At 46.3% G+C, this 14,642-nt stretch overlaps 2 protein-coding genes across 2 annotated transcripts; one reads left to right on the plus strand and one right to left on the minus strand.

Annotated features, from left to right (window-relative positions):
• Window positions 1-214: 214 nt before the first annotated feature.
• fancg (FA complementation group G) lies at window positions 215-9,677 on the minus strand. The gene is made up of 14 exons (XM_070833447.1): window positions 9,627-9,677; window positions 5,146-5,248; window positions 4,903-5,028; window positions 4,596-4,768; window positions 3,720-3,873; window positions 3,300-3,430; window positions 3,029-3,175; window positions 2,682-2,842; window positions 2,463-2,529; window positions 1,979-2,295; window positions 1,850-1,890; window positions 1,566-1,739; window positions 1,250-1,364; window positions 215-564 (listed from the first exon to the last, which is right to left on the minus strand). The coding sequence occupies exons 1-14, from the start codon at window positions 9,675-9,677 to the stop codon at window positions 462-464; spliced, it is 1,863 nt and encodes a 620-aa protein (XP_070689548.1). The 3' UTR covers window positions 215-461.
• Window positions 9,676-13,306, plus strand: LOC139203627 (neurofilament heavy polypeptide-like). The gene is made up of 4 exons (XM_070833448.1): window positions 9,676-10,270; window positions 11,506-11,705; window positions 11,830-11,954; window positions 12,061-13,306. The coding sequence occupies exons 1-4, from the start codon at window positions 9,676-9,678 to the stop codon at window positions 13,304-13,306; spliced, it is 2,166 nt and encodes a 721-aa protein (XP_070689549.1).
• The last annotated feature ends 1,336 nt before the right edge of the window (window positions 13,307-14,642 follow it).

Consider the following 14,642-nt stretch of genomic DNA (forward strand, 5'->3'; position numbering starts at 1 on the left):
AAACTGCATGTGCGCCAAGAACAGTGCAAATTAGCTTGTGTGTTTTAGTCTAATAAATAAGCATTTTAGAGTAGCAGCAGCAGCACAGTTTATGATGTGTATCTTCTTAAGTAGTATATAGTGGGCTTCATACTGAAAAGCTTAATCAATTATTAAAGTAACAGTCTTGAATACTCTTGCCTGGCCAAAATAGACATTTTATTTATTACAAGTTTACAGTCTCAATGAGAAACAGCTTTACAGAATGTCTAGTAGTTTTTTATCATTTCATGCATAACCCATCTGCCAGGTTTTACTAACCACAGTCAATTTTCAGTCTCCAACAATGTACGCCCTTTCTAGATGCTTTACGCTACTGTTCCAGCAGATATATGTTTGTTGTGGGTATGGGTTTCAGTTCACAGGCCAGAGAAAGTTGATCCAGTTCAGTAAGTGATAGGGTATTCTTCTTTCCTCCCTCTCTAGGCTGACAAGGTAGGACCAAGTTCCTGTAGTCTGTGGCGGAGCTCCATGGAGTCCAACAAAGGGCCAGTCTGGGGCTCCTGCAGGTACAGAGAAAGACTCCTGCAACACAGAAGACATACGACAGTTGGAAGGAGAGTAACATCACAGCATATCCTGTTCGTACAGCAGTGTCTTAAATCAGCACACATTAAGACTGTATCTAGATCCAACCAAGACAGACTGCAATTCATGTGTGGCACCAAAATTGCTCCTCAAATACATTTTGAGTAACCACTTGAGATAAAATTCAAGCCCCAGTTTACATTTGAGTGTATCTGTAAGAAATTATGTCCTATGCTGAAGAGAAACACTCACATGTGCACATTTGCACTTGGCCATCTTGACTGATGATGATCAGTCAAATGATACCACCCCCGGATGCATTGCCCCAGGTGCAAGCTTACAGATGGAATTGCCAAAGTTTTCATAGTAATATACAATGCACCTATTTTATCAACTTGTACAGTAGAATGTGGTGAAGCACTTCAATTGTGGATTTCTCGTGGTTGGGCCACAGATGAGTATAAAATGCTTTAGCGTGGTTGGGGATGCATCTACGTTCACTCAACTCAACACACACTTCAAACATGTGATTATAGCAGTGCACGTGTGCTCAGGTCACCCAATATACATTTCTGCGCAACGTTTGTGTAGGGAGGAAATGTGCACATACTGTATGACATACTGTACAGTACAAACCACAAACTTATCTAAGACAGTGAATATAAGAATGACGGTGTCTTACTCTACTGAGGATTGTGTGGTGACACTCCACGTCTTTTCCCAACAAGCTGCTGCTTCCCGTCTCCTGCCAAGCCTCCACAGCACCTCACCACACCACAGCCCTGCACCCACAGACTCTGAGACAGAATACACAGCATGATGACATGCGCTAATAAAAGACTGTCAGAACCAAGTACAGATTCAACACTGTTCAAATCTTAACTTGACTCTGAATGACCAAGTTGCTGCAGTGATAGCGGACTGGCAATAATCCTGTATCAAAAATTGTTTCGTAGTTTCAAGCTCTGCTGTATAGACAACAGCTATGGTGCGTATACCTGGGAATGCCTGCAGGCTGAGCTGGAGGTCTCTCAGTGCCTCTCTCAGCTGGTCTGTCTGTGAGAAGCTGATGCCCCTACCAGCTAATGAAAGCCCCTTCAGCCTCTGGAGGATACACAGATCTGTTCCCTGCTTGCCAACCATATCTGCACTGGGGATTTGTGGTTGGAAACCTGCAATTGAACAATTAGTTAAGTAAAATGCACAAAGTAAGGGTAGATGTTGGGTGTATAAAAATGGCAATTTCTCTCCAAAGCATCAAAACAGACGGAGAAGTACTCACCTCTCTTTTTAAAGCGCACTTTCACCAGCAGGTTGATACACCTGTAGTGCAGAACACAAAATTATGTGTTTGTTTATAATCACAAAAAAAAACTGATGGCACGAATAAAGCCCCTTTCAGCTTACAGACCTTGTGTAGAGAGTAACAGCCTGTTTCCAGTCCTTCAGGTGAGTGTGGCAGTGACCCTGGAGCACGTAGGCAGCGCCAGCCCAGAGCAGCATCCTCACCCTATCCTCCCCCTCTGCCCGTGAAGCCCTGGTCTCAGCCTCACACTCCTCCTCTGGCTCTTCCAACACCAACTTCTCTGGCAGCATCTCCAGTGTCGTGCTGATGACTTCATCGCACAGCGCCACACAATCAGCGGGCCGTCGCGCCATGAGCAAGGCAGCGCCAGCCTCCAGGTAAAGCTCTGGTAACCTGGGGAGGGGAGGGACCTCAGCACGCATCTGAGACGGGAGACATACAGCAGACAGATGTCAACTAACACGTGACAAAATGATTCTTCATTGGGGAAGATACAGTATGAAACAAATGAGCTCAGAGCATTTATAAAAATATATCTAAAGCTCATTGTTAATCAGTCTTGAGTGTCTCTCAGTGTTTTCAGTCTTACTCCGTGATGATCTTCTGAATGAAGTGTAGCCAGCAGGTCCAAATAATATTCCACACCCTCCGACACCCTGGGGAAACAGCAACAACAACCATTTAACTACAGTGTGCACAACGTGTGTACTATTCTCATCTCCATCTACCTTCTTCTGGTTTCTACCAGTGATCAAGTGCCAGTAAAAGACAGCAACAGGGACTCTGAGCTCCATGCTGGTTTTCTCACCTCCCATGGAGTATACACTTCAGAGCCAGACTGTGAAGGACAGAGAGGGCAGAAGGAACTGAGAGCAGGCTGTTCAGTGATTGGCTGCGGAGAAGTAAGGATGGGGAGAGGAGATGAGTACCAGCCAGAGCGGGCTCTGTGGCAGAGGGCAACATCAGAGTCTGTAAGACAAGTGAGGTTTCATGTTTCAGTAAGCTTGCCTACATTTACATGAATGTGTGTGTCAGTGTCCCAGATAAACCCTTCAGCTCACCTGCTAACAGCTATTCTACGACATAAAGGCAGACAATTAATTCATTTCATTTTGTCTTCCTTCCCTGTATATGCTGTATACTTGTGTTACTCACTGAGTGCAGCAAACGTAGAGCTTGTATCTCAGCCTGTGTGTTGCCCAGCTGTCTGTAGATTAGCATACTCTGATACAGAGCACAAACACACCAGGAGTCTGTCTCCAGTGCCTTCCTGTAACACTGCAATGCCATCTGAGGGCGGCTCTGGAGAAAAATGCAAACACACACACTCTCACTGCATGCAAATGCTCAGACCCTCAGTGCATGCATGATACATGCTAATTTTTCTGTTTGCCTGTGTAGAGTCTGTGTGTGTGTGTGTGTGTACCATGTGGGCAAGACAAGAGCCTGAGAGGAGGTGTGCGTATGCCACTAGAGTTCTGGGAGCAGGAAGGGAGAAAGCTGTCTGCAGACCAGACAGCGCCTCTGAACTCCGACTCTCACTCAACCTTTCTGCACCTAAATGAATCATACAGGGCACAGCAGAACTCAGGATTAATTATTCAATGCTACAAGCACAAGTGCATTCTCCTGTAATACTATTGATTTTGTCTGCTCCGTGTACTCTTTCGGTGCAGGGGCAGAAAAGTGAATAGACTATATCAGGTGAAGCATGTATCTAGAAAGCACAGAGCAAAAGTCAAGGCATTAACTTTACACTTAAGCTTCATATAATATTTTAGTCTGGTCCCAACAAACTGTATCTGTTACTTCAATATGCATTAATAAAAAGGTGAATGTTGCTGACCTTGGGTAATGAAGGTACAGATCTGCAATAATTCAACAAGCCTTCCTGGCTCGATCACCAGTAGTGGAATATCAGAGGACTTTCTTTTTGTCTCGCTCCTCCTGTCATCCTTAACTTCAGGAGATAGTGTCTCAAACAGAGAAATCAGCTCATCCTACATCACGGGAAAAGTTTTACAAAAGTTTTATAATTGCATTTGTTTAAATACTGTCAGATCCACAATAACAACAACAAATACAAGATCAAGCCAGTACAGTCCCACACAGTAGGGGACTGGACACTGGACACAATGTTACTGCACGTTCTTCTCAAAAATATTATCATTTCTTTATGTTTTTCTTCAAATAAAAAACAATAGCAAATATTTAATTTCTCTGTGGAATTGGAGTATAAATGCAAGTAGTTGGTATTTGTCTCATAAATAACAAGGAGGGGCCAAGAAATGAAGGAAGAGCACCAACATGAATCATGAATCAGTTAAACTGATACTGAGCAATAACCAAATGCCTTCAAGATTACACAATAACTCAATGTGTGGAGACTCAAGTGGAAAATGCATTGGCACCACTCACAGTCAACCTAAATCTGGGCATCCATTTACACCAGACGGCCGAGAGGGACGACATCTTTATGGGCTTTATGGTCAAAGGACAACAGGACATTTTCTAGCCACGGTTAATGGCACTTATCTACATCACACAGCCTTCTGGTTGGTTACAGTACAAGCAAACCACGGTGGTGTTCACTAACCACGACCCATCATTTTAGCTACATGACAGCCATGTCAGCCGCCTAAAAAAACTGGACATAACGGAGAGCCGGAACGGAGCTCTTAAACAAGTGAAATGGGAACACAGCCTACAAGCAGGATCTTACCTGAAATCTCTGTATAGTTTTCAGCTGGCAGGTGGCCAGCCATACTGCCCACTGCAGACAGAGAAGGTACAGTACAGAGGATTTAAATGCTGTTTTTCCCACTGATTTGAGAACTGTTCTCCAAAACTCAGGAGGGTCTGAAGCAACAGGGTCATCTCCGTTCATGTGTAGAACTGTAGGGAACAAGAGCGGGCAGTAAGAGGCAGAGATGAGCAGTCCTTCGAACTAACACGATGCCACTAATGTATAAAATTAGTGGCATCTCCATCTCCTCCGGTTTTGTCATCATTTCACAGCACAGACCTACCTCTCTGCGTGGCTTGTTTGAGGAGCACTTCAGCCTCCGAGAACTGAGACTGAGCAGCAGAGAACACACAGGCATTGTACGCCACCGCAAGCTCCAAATGTGTGTGGTCTGCTAGAAGAGGCATGCCTGCAGGAGACGGGCATGGGGAAAGAAAAAGGAGAAAGACAGAGGATACATAAAGGTAAGCACTCAGCTCTCCACCACAACACATTAGGCCTCTGCATTACGAAGGAGGTGGAGCACCTTGGATTTTCCTCAAAAGTTTGTGAAATTCAGATGAACACCTTCTCAGATTGGTGTGGTTCTGGTCTCGGCTAAAGGCCTCTCCTCCTCCTCCTCCTTCCTGCTGAAACAATGAAGTGAAAGCAAACTGGAAAGTACATTTACTTAAGTACTCTATTTACACTACTCACAAAAAGTTAGGGATATTCAGCTTTCAGGTGAAATTTCAGGATGAACCTAAAATGCATCCTAAACTTTCCAGGTGAACTTCTCTAAACTTTTGAATGCATATGACCAACTGTTCAGTGTTTCAGTACTTTTTGCACAAGTTGCTGTTCTCTAACAAGAAGCTTAAGAGCAACATTCACAACAGGTTTGATCCATGAATCGACCAATACATTTCCTGCTTCAGTTAGAATTGGTATTTAAACAGTCCTCCTCATCATGCTGTTCACATTCTGACATCATGAGACCAAGACGACACCTAACAGTTGATCAACAGCACCTCAACACTGGAGGCTTCAAACAGGAAGTCCTCAGACGGAGGTGTTCACTGAGCTTAGAGGGTCACAGGAGGTTGTAACAGTGATACAGAGTGACTGGAAGAGTCACAGAAAGGAGAGGAGTGGACGTCCTTTGGCCACATCCCAATTTATTGAGACACTGAAAATTTTTTGTTGTGGTATACCCACCACTGTTGTTAGATTTTCTTCAAATAAATTGTTTAAGATGAATAAAATTACCATTGCATGCTTCTACTTAAATGCCCTACTTTCATGATATAATATCACTGTAGCATTCACTTTTTACATTTTCCATATATTTCACCTGAAAGTCGAATATCCCTAACTTTTTGTGAGTAGTGTATGTACTTGAGTTTGTACATTTTATACTACCACACATAGCTACTAGACTATCATCTAGAGGGAAATATGGCACTTTCAGTTTTAACAATTACTACATATAGACGTGTTACCTCTCAAAAGATTTTGCACATGAAATATCATCAGTTTTTAAAAGATGATGTTTATTGATTACACTGGCCAACAGCATGTCAAGTATCCAGTCTGTGGTTCAAATCAGCTCCACCTTGATCATGTACTATAGAAAGATGCTGCTTACATGTTTACACAGCTGTAATAGTAGTATAGTAATAATATATAAACAGTCATATGAAGAGGAGCCATTCTACCCTGTGACTACTTTTACTTTTGATATTTGAAGTGCGTTTTTCTGTCACTTCTTTAAAGTGTGGTACTATTTACTCACCAAGTAAAGTAACATTAAAAGATATGAATGCTTCATGCTTCTTTGATTATAATAAAAATCAATACATCAAACATAGATCAATAATTAAATCCCAGATTCAACGTCAGAACAGAGTTATATAACCTATCAGATGTATATTAATTAATGTTATACCACTTCATAGTGTAACGTTAGCTAGCTAGTAGATGCTAATCCGCTGATTACTACCTACCTCCCACTTGTTTATCAACTCGTTGTTTTCCTGGATCCACCGCTCTAACATAGAGAGCTGTCGGTACATTTTATTAGACATGACACCGCTGATTAGTGGCAAAGTTTGCAGTGTTTTGTTTGAACTTTCCCTCGCAGGGCAGCTGACACAGGAAGTGAACATGAGTGATTTCTGCCCGCAGCGCCCCCTGTGGTCAAACTATGAAACGACATCTGCAGTCTGACAGCTGTCCAGCAGGTGGTGCTGTGACAAAGCAAAGTTCAGTTTTGTTCTGGAAACTTCAGTCTCTTGGATGTTTTTTTTTTTTTTCATTTCACAGCCATCAAACCATGATTTGTTACTGCTGTTTGTATTTGGTCATTAGCGTTATAACTCTCCAAATAAACATACAGACACACTTATTTTTGCTCAGTCCTAACATATTCAGTTTGACTTTGCATGATGGCTGCTCACACCTTTAAAAAAAAATCTTCATTTTGGCAGCAGTAGCATGTTACCACGATCACATGCACGCACATACACACACATACAGATCTAAAACAAACACAGTCCAAGGCCTTAATTGTATTACAGCTGAGTCATCCTTGAGACTGCCAGGACAGCCATTTTTCTAGATGTCCCTCCCAAGGTGACTGGCTCTTCTCTCACCCAGTTCCTCTCCCCTCTTCTCCTCTCCTCTCATCCCTCTTTCTGTGTGCCTCTGTCATCTCTCCATCAGTGTATCATCCTCTTCCCTGTTGTCTGCAACCTCCTTTGTCTGCATTCATCACCATGTCCCAGCTCCTCTTTTCTTTCATTGTCTCAAATCACAGAAAGCTCTAAAGCACACACCATGCCAAGACAAGGGAAGCTCCTGACATCCACTGCTCCACAATATACGCTGCAGCTGCATAGGCGTGCACACACAAACATACACAAAAGACATCTGTAATCCCGATTCCCCAAGTGTTTTTTCTCCCCTAGGATGGATTTCACTGTTTTCTGACATTTTCCTCTGCATCGATCCTTCTGTTTTCCATCTCTCTCTCTTCATCCATCCCTTCAAGGACAAGGTCATTACATGGCAAGAGCCTCCCACCTCCTCCTCTGCTCCCTCTTCCAATGTCACTCACATGGCAAGACCTCAAACTTTCATTAAAAGGTTTGTGCAAAATTGTTACCGCGACAAATCCACCCATGGCAGCATGAAAGTGCAGATTATGTTTCCTTTGAGAAACCAGCAACAGTCTAAATTTGTTCTGTTGTTTCTGTCGTCCCTTCTATGGGATTCCTGCCATTCATCATTTGGAGGTCTGTCTCAAACCTCAATCTGGCTTGCAAGATAGCCATGGTTGCTCGTTCTGAGCATCACTGGTGATAAACTCTAAATGTGGCCTTTTTTGGTATATTTCTCCAGCTGGTGTGTTCTAACAGAGACCGAACAACTATGAGTCTTTTTTCCTGCAGGCTTCAGCCGCGTGCAGTTGGTTCACTTAACAAGGTTTTCAGGAACATGAGATCCTCATGAATTCACAACTGAATTCTGCCCACTCTGCTCCATTATCCTCATCCATTAACCATGAAGCTGGTGGAGGGAGCGCATGTGAAACATGTTATTTCTGTCCTGTATGGCCCTCAGCCTCCAGAACATGTGAGATGTGGTGCAAAAAAACACACTGTGGCTGCTTCACTACACTGTAACGCGTGTCACCTTTGAAAGTAAGATTAAAGCAAGTTAACCAGACACGACTGGCTTGCCGGAGGACAGGGTAAGTGCTTGGGAGTCACACCGTCCCCTGGGTGTCATTGGGCTGACGACAAGCATGTTCACAGGGATGAAGAACGGCTGATACAGAGAAACGACTGTGCGCTGAGCTGTCTATTCTTCAACATATGCCTACATCTCGAGGGAGAGGCATATCCACAATTCTCCCTGCTCCTTTAAGGTATGCAGAGTAAACTCACTCACCCTCAGTGTGAGTAATCAATAGCTGCTGTCCATGCTCTTCAGAGCTGGTCCTCTTCTTAGAGCAAACATCCCTTTAGAGCAGACACAGCTCCGTCTGATGTTGTGCGAATGCTGTATCATCTCAGTGCACATCCTGATGTGCCCGCACTATAAAGTTGCTTTTTATGCTGTTTTTTTTTTTTGGTTTATATGTCAGTGCGTGTCACAAGTCACGCAAGCACATCTGGAGATGATTCACTCCTCAGCAACCAAAGGGATTAGAAACTACAAAAGACGTAAAAGTTGTGTTAGAAAATTAAGGGGAGGAGGGGGAAAAAAAGCTTTTGTGTGTGTTTGTGTGTGTAGTAAAAGAGGGGGAGAGTCTGTCAATGGCCCAGCAGTTGAGTTGAATCCCAGGAGGGTTGGCATGGATCTGCAAACTCACACTGCAGCAGTGAAGCTACAGAGAGCATCAGCAGAACACACTGCACACCCACACAATCAGTTCACACACACTCACAAGGCACACTCAAAATGTGAATGTGTCTTCAAAGCTTTAAAACATGGCAAAAATTATTAATTGGGCTGTTTATAAAGAGCAATGCCAGGTGACAGGTGGAAATAGCCCCAAAATGACTCATGATCATTTACACACACGCTTTAGTTTCCCCAAGAGTTTTATATGCACAAACACATTGAGAAATAAAGTGGAAAATGATGCTGGAATAAAATGTTTAAATGCTATAAAAAAGCAACATTGAAGTATTTGCTTTATTAAAATACACCTCATCAACGCCTTCAGTGGGAATTCAATGTGTCTACACTGATCACAGTGAATATATTCCTGCGCAGGCAGTAGTTTTCTGAATTAAAGATATCTCTTTAAATAGAGTGTGTCCTGGTGCTGACTCGTGAGTTTTCCCTCCCTCCTATATAAACCCGGCGCTGCCCCTCCTGCTGCAGTCACTTCTCCACCGGCTCGGCCAACATGAGTTTCTCGGTAGAGCACCACCTCTTCGGCCCGACCTCGTACCGCAAGGCTCGGCCGGCCTCCGTGTCCTCCAGCGGGTTTCACTCCCAGCGCCGCCGCCTCACCCACAGCCAGCCGTCCTCCGCCGACAGCTTGGAGACCTTCAACGGCGACATGACGCGGAGGAGCGAGAAGGAGATCCTGCAGACTCTGAACGACCGGTTCGCCGGCTACATCGACAAGGTGCGGAACCTGGAGATGCACAACCGCAACTTGGAGGCAGAGGCGGCAGCTCTGCGCCATAGCCAGGCCGGGCGCGCCTCCGTTGGGGAGCACTACGAGCGCGAGTTGAGCGACCTGAGGTGTCTCCTGCAGCAGCTGACCGGGGAGAAGGCCCGCGCGGCTCTGGAGCACGAGCACCTGGATGAGGACATCCAGCAGCTGCGCGCCAGGATGGAGGATGAGGCGCGAAACCGCGAAGAGTTGGAGGCTGCCGCTCGCGCCATGAAGAAGTATGTGGAGGAGTGCCGCCTGGCGCGACAGGAGCTGGACAAGAAGCTCCGCGCCCTGGAGGAGGAGGACGCTTTCCTGAGGAAGAACCACGAGGAAGAAGTGGCGGAGCTCCTCGCGCAGATCCAGGGCGCGCAGGTGAGCTTCGACATGCGAGAAACGCTGAAGGCGGACGTCACCGGCGCCCTGCGAGAGATCCGCGCGCAGCTGGACAGCCACGCGTCCAAGAGCTCCACGCACGCCGAGGAGTGGTTCAAAGGTGAGCTGGGTCTGAAGGACAAATGTTTGAGTTTTTAAACTTCTGCGTGCGCTTTTCAGCCTGCAGCGTAGTGGCTGCCCTCTGTCCGTGGTGCTGAAGTCTGAGATCACATCACCGGCACTGAACAGTAGCGTTTTAACGAGGGCGCAGCCTCGGTGTGGTGCGTAAGGTGAGTGGAGGTGAATGACCATCAGGGCCGCAGCAAGCTATAATTTTCAATAGGAGACCATCAACGCTGATTAAATAGGCATTAAACGATCCGCCAGGCTGCTCAGTTTGACAAACCGTGACCTCCAGTTTAGATGTTGCGCCTGTCTGTGGGTGCATAGCTGCCGCAGAAAGATCTTTTTTTTACTCCAAGCAAGCACTGCAGGAGTGAGATGGCACACTGAGAGGAGACTATGTTTCATTTGCACTCTCACTGTGGGTGTCAGTGGCTATGTTCTTGTTCGCCCCCATGTGTGCCCTGTGTGTGCCTCCCCTACCCTGAGCCTGGACCTCTACAATTAGAATAGCTGTTTCAAGGTCACTGTCCGTGAGACAGATAATGCTTCTCCATTAGGAGCTTGAACAGCCATCCTCCGTGATGTCGTGACTGGAGTCAGCCAAGGACGGGGAATTTAGTTATACATGTAGGACAGAGGTGACGGATAGACCGAAGCATGGCAGTAACTAAGACTTCATCTTGTTATAACTCCTGATCACATTTGTACAGTAAGAGGATTCAACATGGGATGCAACGCAACACTGCTGACCTTTGTGGCGCTACACAAATACACAATGGACACCTTTAGTGGCGTGGGAGGGTTTCACCTGAACACCAGTTCAACTGCACATGACAGAACTTAATGATCTGTAGATTGACCCTTGCTGTGTATCTGCATGCTGACTTGATATAAGCAGTGACAGGTGTAAGCAGAATGACCTTTCCTGCGTGCTGTCCGGCTGACTGCAGCAGTGTGGCTCAATCATGCTTGGGAGAGGGAGGGAGCTGAGTCAGACTACTGACTGACAGATGGACACTGTCAAGGTTACTCAGGCTGTCTGCTCTCGGGGGACAGGTCGAATGTCTCAGGGCCAAGACAGAACAACAACGCCTGTGTGGGCTGAGGCAGAATGTGGTCAGTATATGCAGGTCACGTCAAACTGTTTTGGGACAGAGGCCGGTCGACGGTGTGACACAGCAAATGTGCATTCATAAAACGTATCCATTCTTTTGTGTGTTGTTTCTGCAGTGCGCATGGAGCGTCTGTCTGACGCTGCCAGGTCTAACCAGGATGCACTTCGTGGGAGCCAGGACGAGATCGCAGAGTACCGCCGTCAGCTCCAGAGCCGCACCATTGAGCTGGAGACTCTTCGGGGTACCAAGGAGTCGCTGGAGAGGCAGCGTATGGAGAGCGAAGACAGACACCACGATGACCTCAACTCACTACAGGCAGGGAACCAACGCAAACATCACACCTACCTCACCTGTGGTCCCATGGGGAAACACAGAAATGCACATTCACTGCACATATCCTGATGTTTGACCTGTAAGGCTGCATGTTTTCATTTTGCAGGAGACCATCAATCAGCTGGATAATGAGCTGAAAAACACCAAATGGGAGATGGCCAGCCAGCTGAAAGACTACCAGGAGCTGCTGAATGTGAAGATGGCTCTTGACATTGAGATTGCTGCTTATAGGTTCGGCCGCGGTTCAAAACCACACATAATTAAAGGATCCTTTGGCTTCTTAATGTTAAAGGGTGCTAATAGTTTCACCGACTTTCTGTGTTTGTGTGTAAAACAGGAAGTTACTGGAGGGAGAGGAGAATCGCTTCGTGTCAGGAGGAAGTCCTTACTCCTACATGGACAGCAGAATCTCCTCCCACTTCAAAGTGAAAGGAGAGGAGATCTCCGACACAGTCATCGTGGAGGAACAGACGGATGAGACCCAGGTGACGGAGGTGACAGAGGAGGCAGATGAGGAGGAGGAGGAGGAGGAGGAGGAAAAGAAGGAGGAAGAGGCGGGAAAGGAAGAGGAGGAAGCTGAGGAGACCAAAGAGGAGGAGGGAGAAGGCGAGGAAGGAGGAGATAAGGAGGAGGAAGCAGAGGCAGAGGAGGAGAAGGAGGAAGAAAAGGGAGAGGAGGAGGGAGAGGAGAAGGGGGAGGAAGAGGAGGCAGGTGAGGACGAAGAGAAGTCCAAATCTCCAGAAAAGGCTGCATCCCCTCCTTCAAAATCCCCTCAACCCAAATCTCCTGTTGTGAAATCACCAGAATCTAAATCTCCGCAAAAATCCCCAGAATCTAAATCCCCGATGCCCAAATCCCCCGCAGTCAAGTCCCCCGCAGGAGATGAATCAAAATCACCTGCACCGAAGTCACCCGTGTCCAAATCCCCACCAAGCAAATCCCCCGAATCTAAATCACCACCCAAGACCCCTGAACTGAAGTCCCCAGAAAAAGAGAAGGCCAAGCCTGCCACTGCCAAAGACAGCCCTAAAGAGGAGAAAAAAGAGGAGAAGGCCCAGCCAGTCAAGGAGGAAAAGAAGGAGAAGGAGCAACCCGTGAAGGAGGAGAAGAAGCAAGAGCCCAAGGAGAAAGAGCCGGAGAAGGAGGACAAACCTGACGCAAAGAAAGAGAGCAAAGCAGACGAGGCGTCGAAGATGGATGTCAAACCTGCAGCTCCCAGCAAGCCTGTGGAGGACAAACCTGCCCCCAAGTCTGAGCCTAAAGACAGCGGCCCCCCCGCCAAGGACGAGAAACCCTCCGCTCCTAAATCAGAGAAGGCCGAGCCTGAGGCAAAGCCTGCCCCTAAAGCCGAGCCTGAGAAGACGGAGGGCAAGAAGGAGGAGAAGAAGCCAGAGGAGAAGCCCGCTCCTAAAGCCGAACCCGAGAAAGCAGAGAGCAAGAAAGAGGAGAAGAAGCCAGAGGAGAAAAAGGAGGCTAGTAAAGAAGAGAGCAAGGAGGTGAAGGAAGGCGGCAAGGCAGAGAAGATGGAGAAATCTTCTGGCACCGAGTCGAAGGAGGGCAAGGAGGAGAAGGCCAAGAAGTAAGACTGACGAGCTGTGTTTCAGGGCACGTGTTCGGGAGAGAGGAGGAGAGGAGAGGAGAGGAGAGGAGGAGGTGGAGATGCCAAAGAACTATGAGGGAGTAAAAAGCAGGAGAAATGTACCCAGCTGTCCAGGCAGGCACTTTAATGTCCAAAGCAAAGCAGGTGATGGTATATAAGCAATAGTGATTTCTGTAGCAAATAATCCCCTGCTCCCCACGTATGGCCATTACACCCCCCGATGCTTCTGATGTATGACTGTAGTGAATGCAGAATGCTCTCAACTCTTTATCTGAATGTGACGACTGCCCTTAAATAAATAACAAGTGCATTTAAACTGATTCCCACCGACTGGGACCGCAGGGGCCTGCTGTACCTACACAAGCCTTCAAGGGTAGAGATGTCAAAACAATATCAAGCTAAAGATTGTGACAGATATTGAATATAAAAATGTATATTTAAGCAGATACAAATGTCTATTATATTTACAGATACAGTAAGAGACGAGACTTGAATTTTGCTTGTTGTGCACCTTTACGCAGCTTCTCCTGACAGGTGAACTGCAGTGTCTTCTTGGTCTGCAGTGCTTGGACGATGATGGCTGTGCTACGTATAAACTGCTGAGAATATGCAATATGAAACAGATAAATAAAGAATGAAAAATCAAACACAACAAGCGTCTGGGGGTTTTCTTAATCAGCGTACGCCGCGGGTAAATCCGCGGCGCGTTGACCTCGAGTGCAGATTTATGAGGGAGAAGTGTCAGGAGTGATCATACGGGGTGTGAGGCCGACAGGTAAATGCTTCGAGTAACTGCACTGCATTGCGGCTAAGGAGAGGGGGAGCTGTACCCACCCACAGCATCCACCGCACCCTTCCTCACATCCGAGAGACCACGCTCATGTATAAATCAGAAGCAGAGCTGCTTGCTTGCACAGAAAACGCTCATTTCGCCAGTTCTGCCCCACTGCTAAAAGGAAAAGTTCACACCCTGAAGCAGACATGTAATCTAATTATTATTCAGTCATGATAATTAGTTATGTAAGAGGTTGAGTATCACAAGCTAAGGTTTACACAGCACGGAAACATACAACGTGGATGAGGAATTGCACATCTTCCCTGTGTCATTTCTGGTCACGGCTTACAGTCGTGCTCAGGACATTCATAGGTTTCTACAGTCCCTCACAGAAAAGGTGGAGCTACATTGTTTAATAAGCTTTACTAATGAGAACAGCAGCTGGAGTGAAAAAGTCATCCATCTGACCAGTCCATGTATATCAAAAGCAGCTTACAGTTACATTAAATCCATTAGGGGACATCTTTTTATATGCGCACTTAAC

The sequence above is a fragment of the Pempheris klunzingeri genome, chromosome 7 (genome assembly GCF_042242105.1).
Source record: "Pempheris klunzingeri isolate RE-2024b chromosome 7, fPemKlu1.hap1, whole genome shotgun sequence".
Lineage (NCBI taxonomy): Eukaryota > Metazoa > Chordata > Actinopteri > Acropomatiformes > Pempheridae > Pempheris > Pempheris klunzingeri.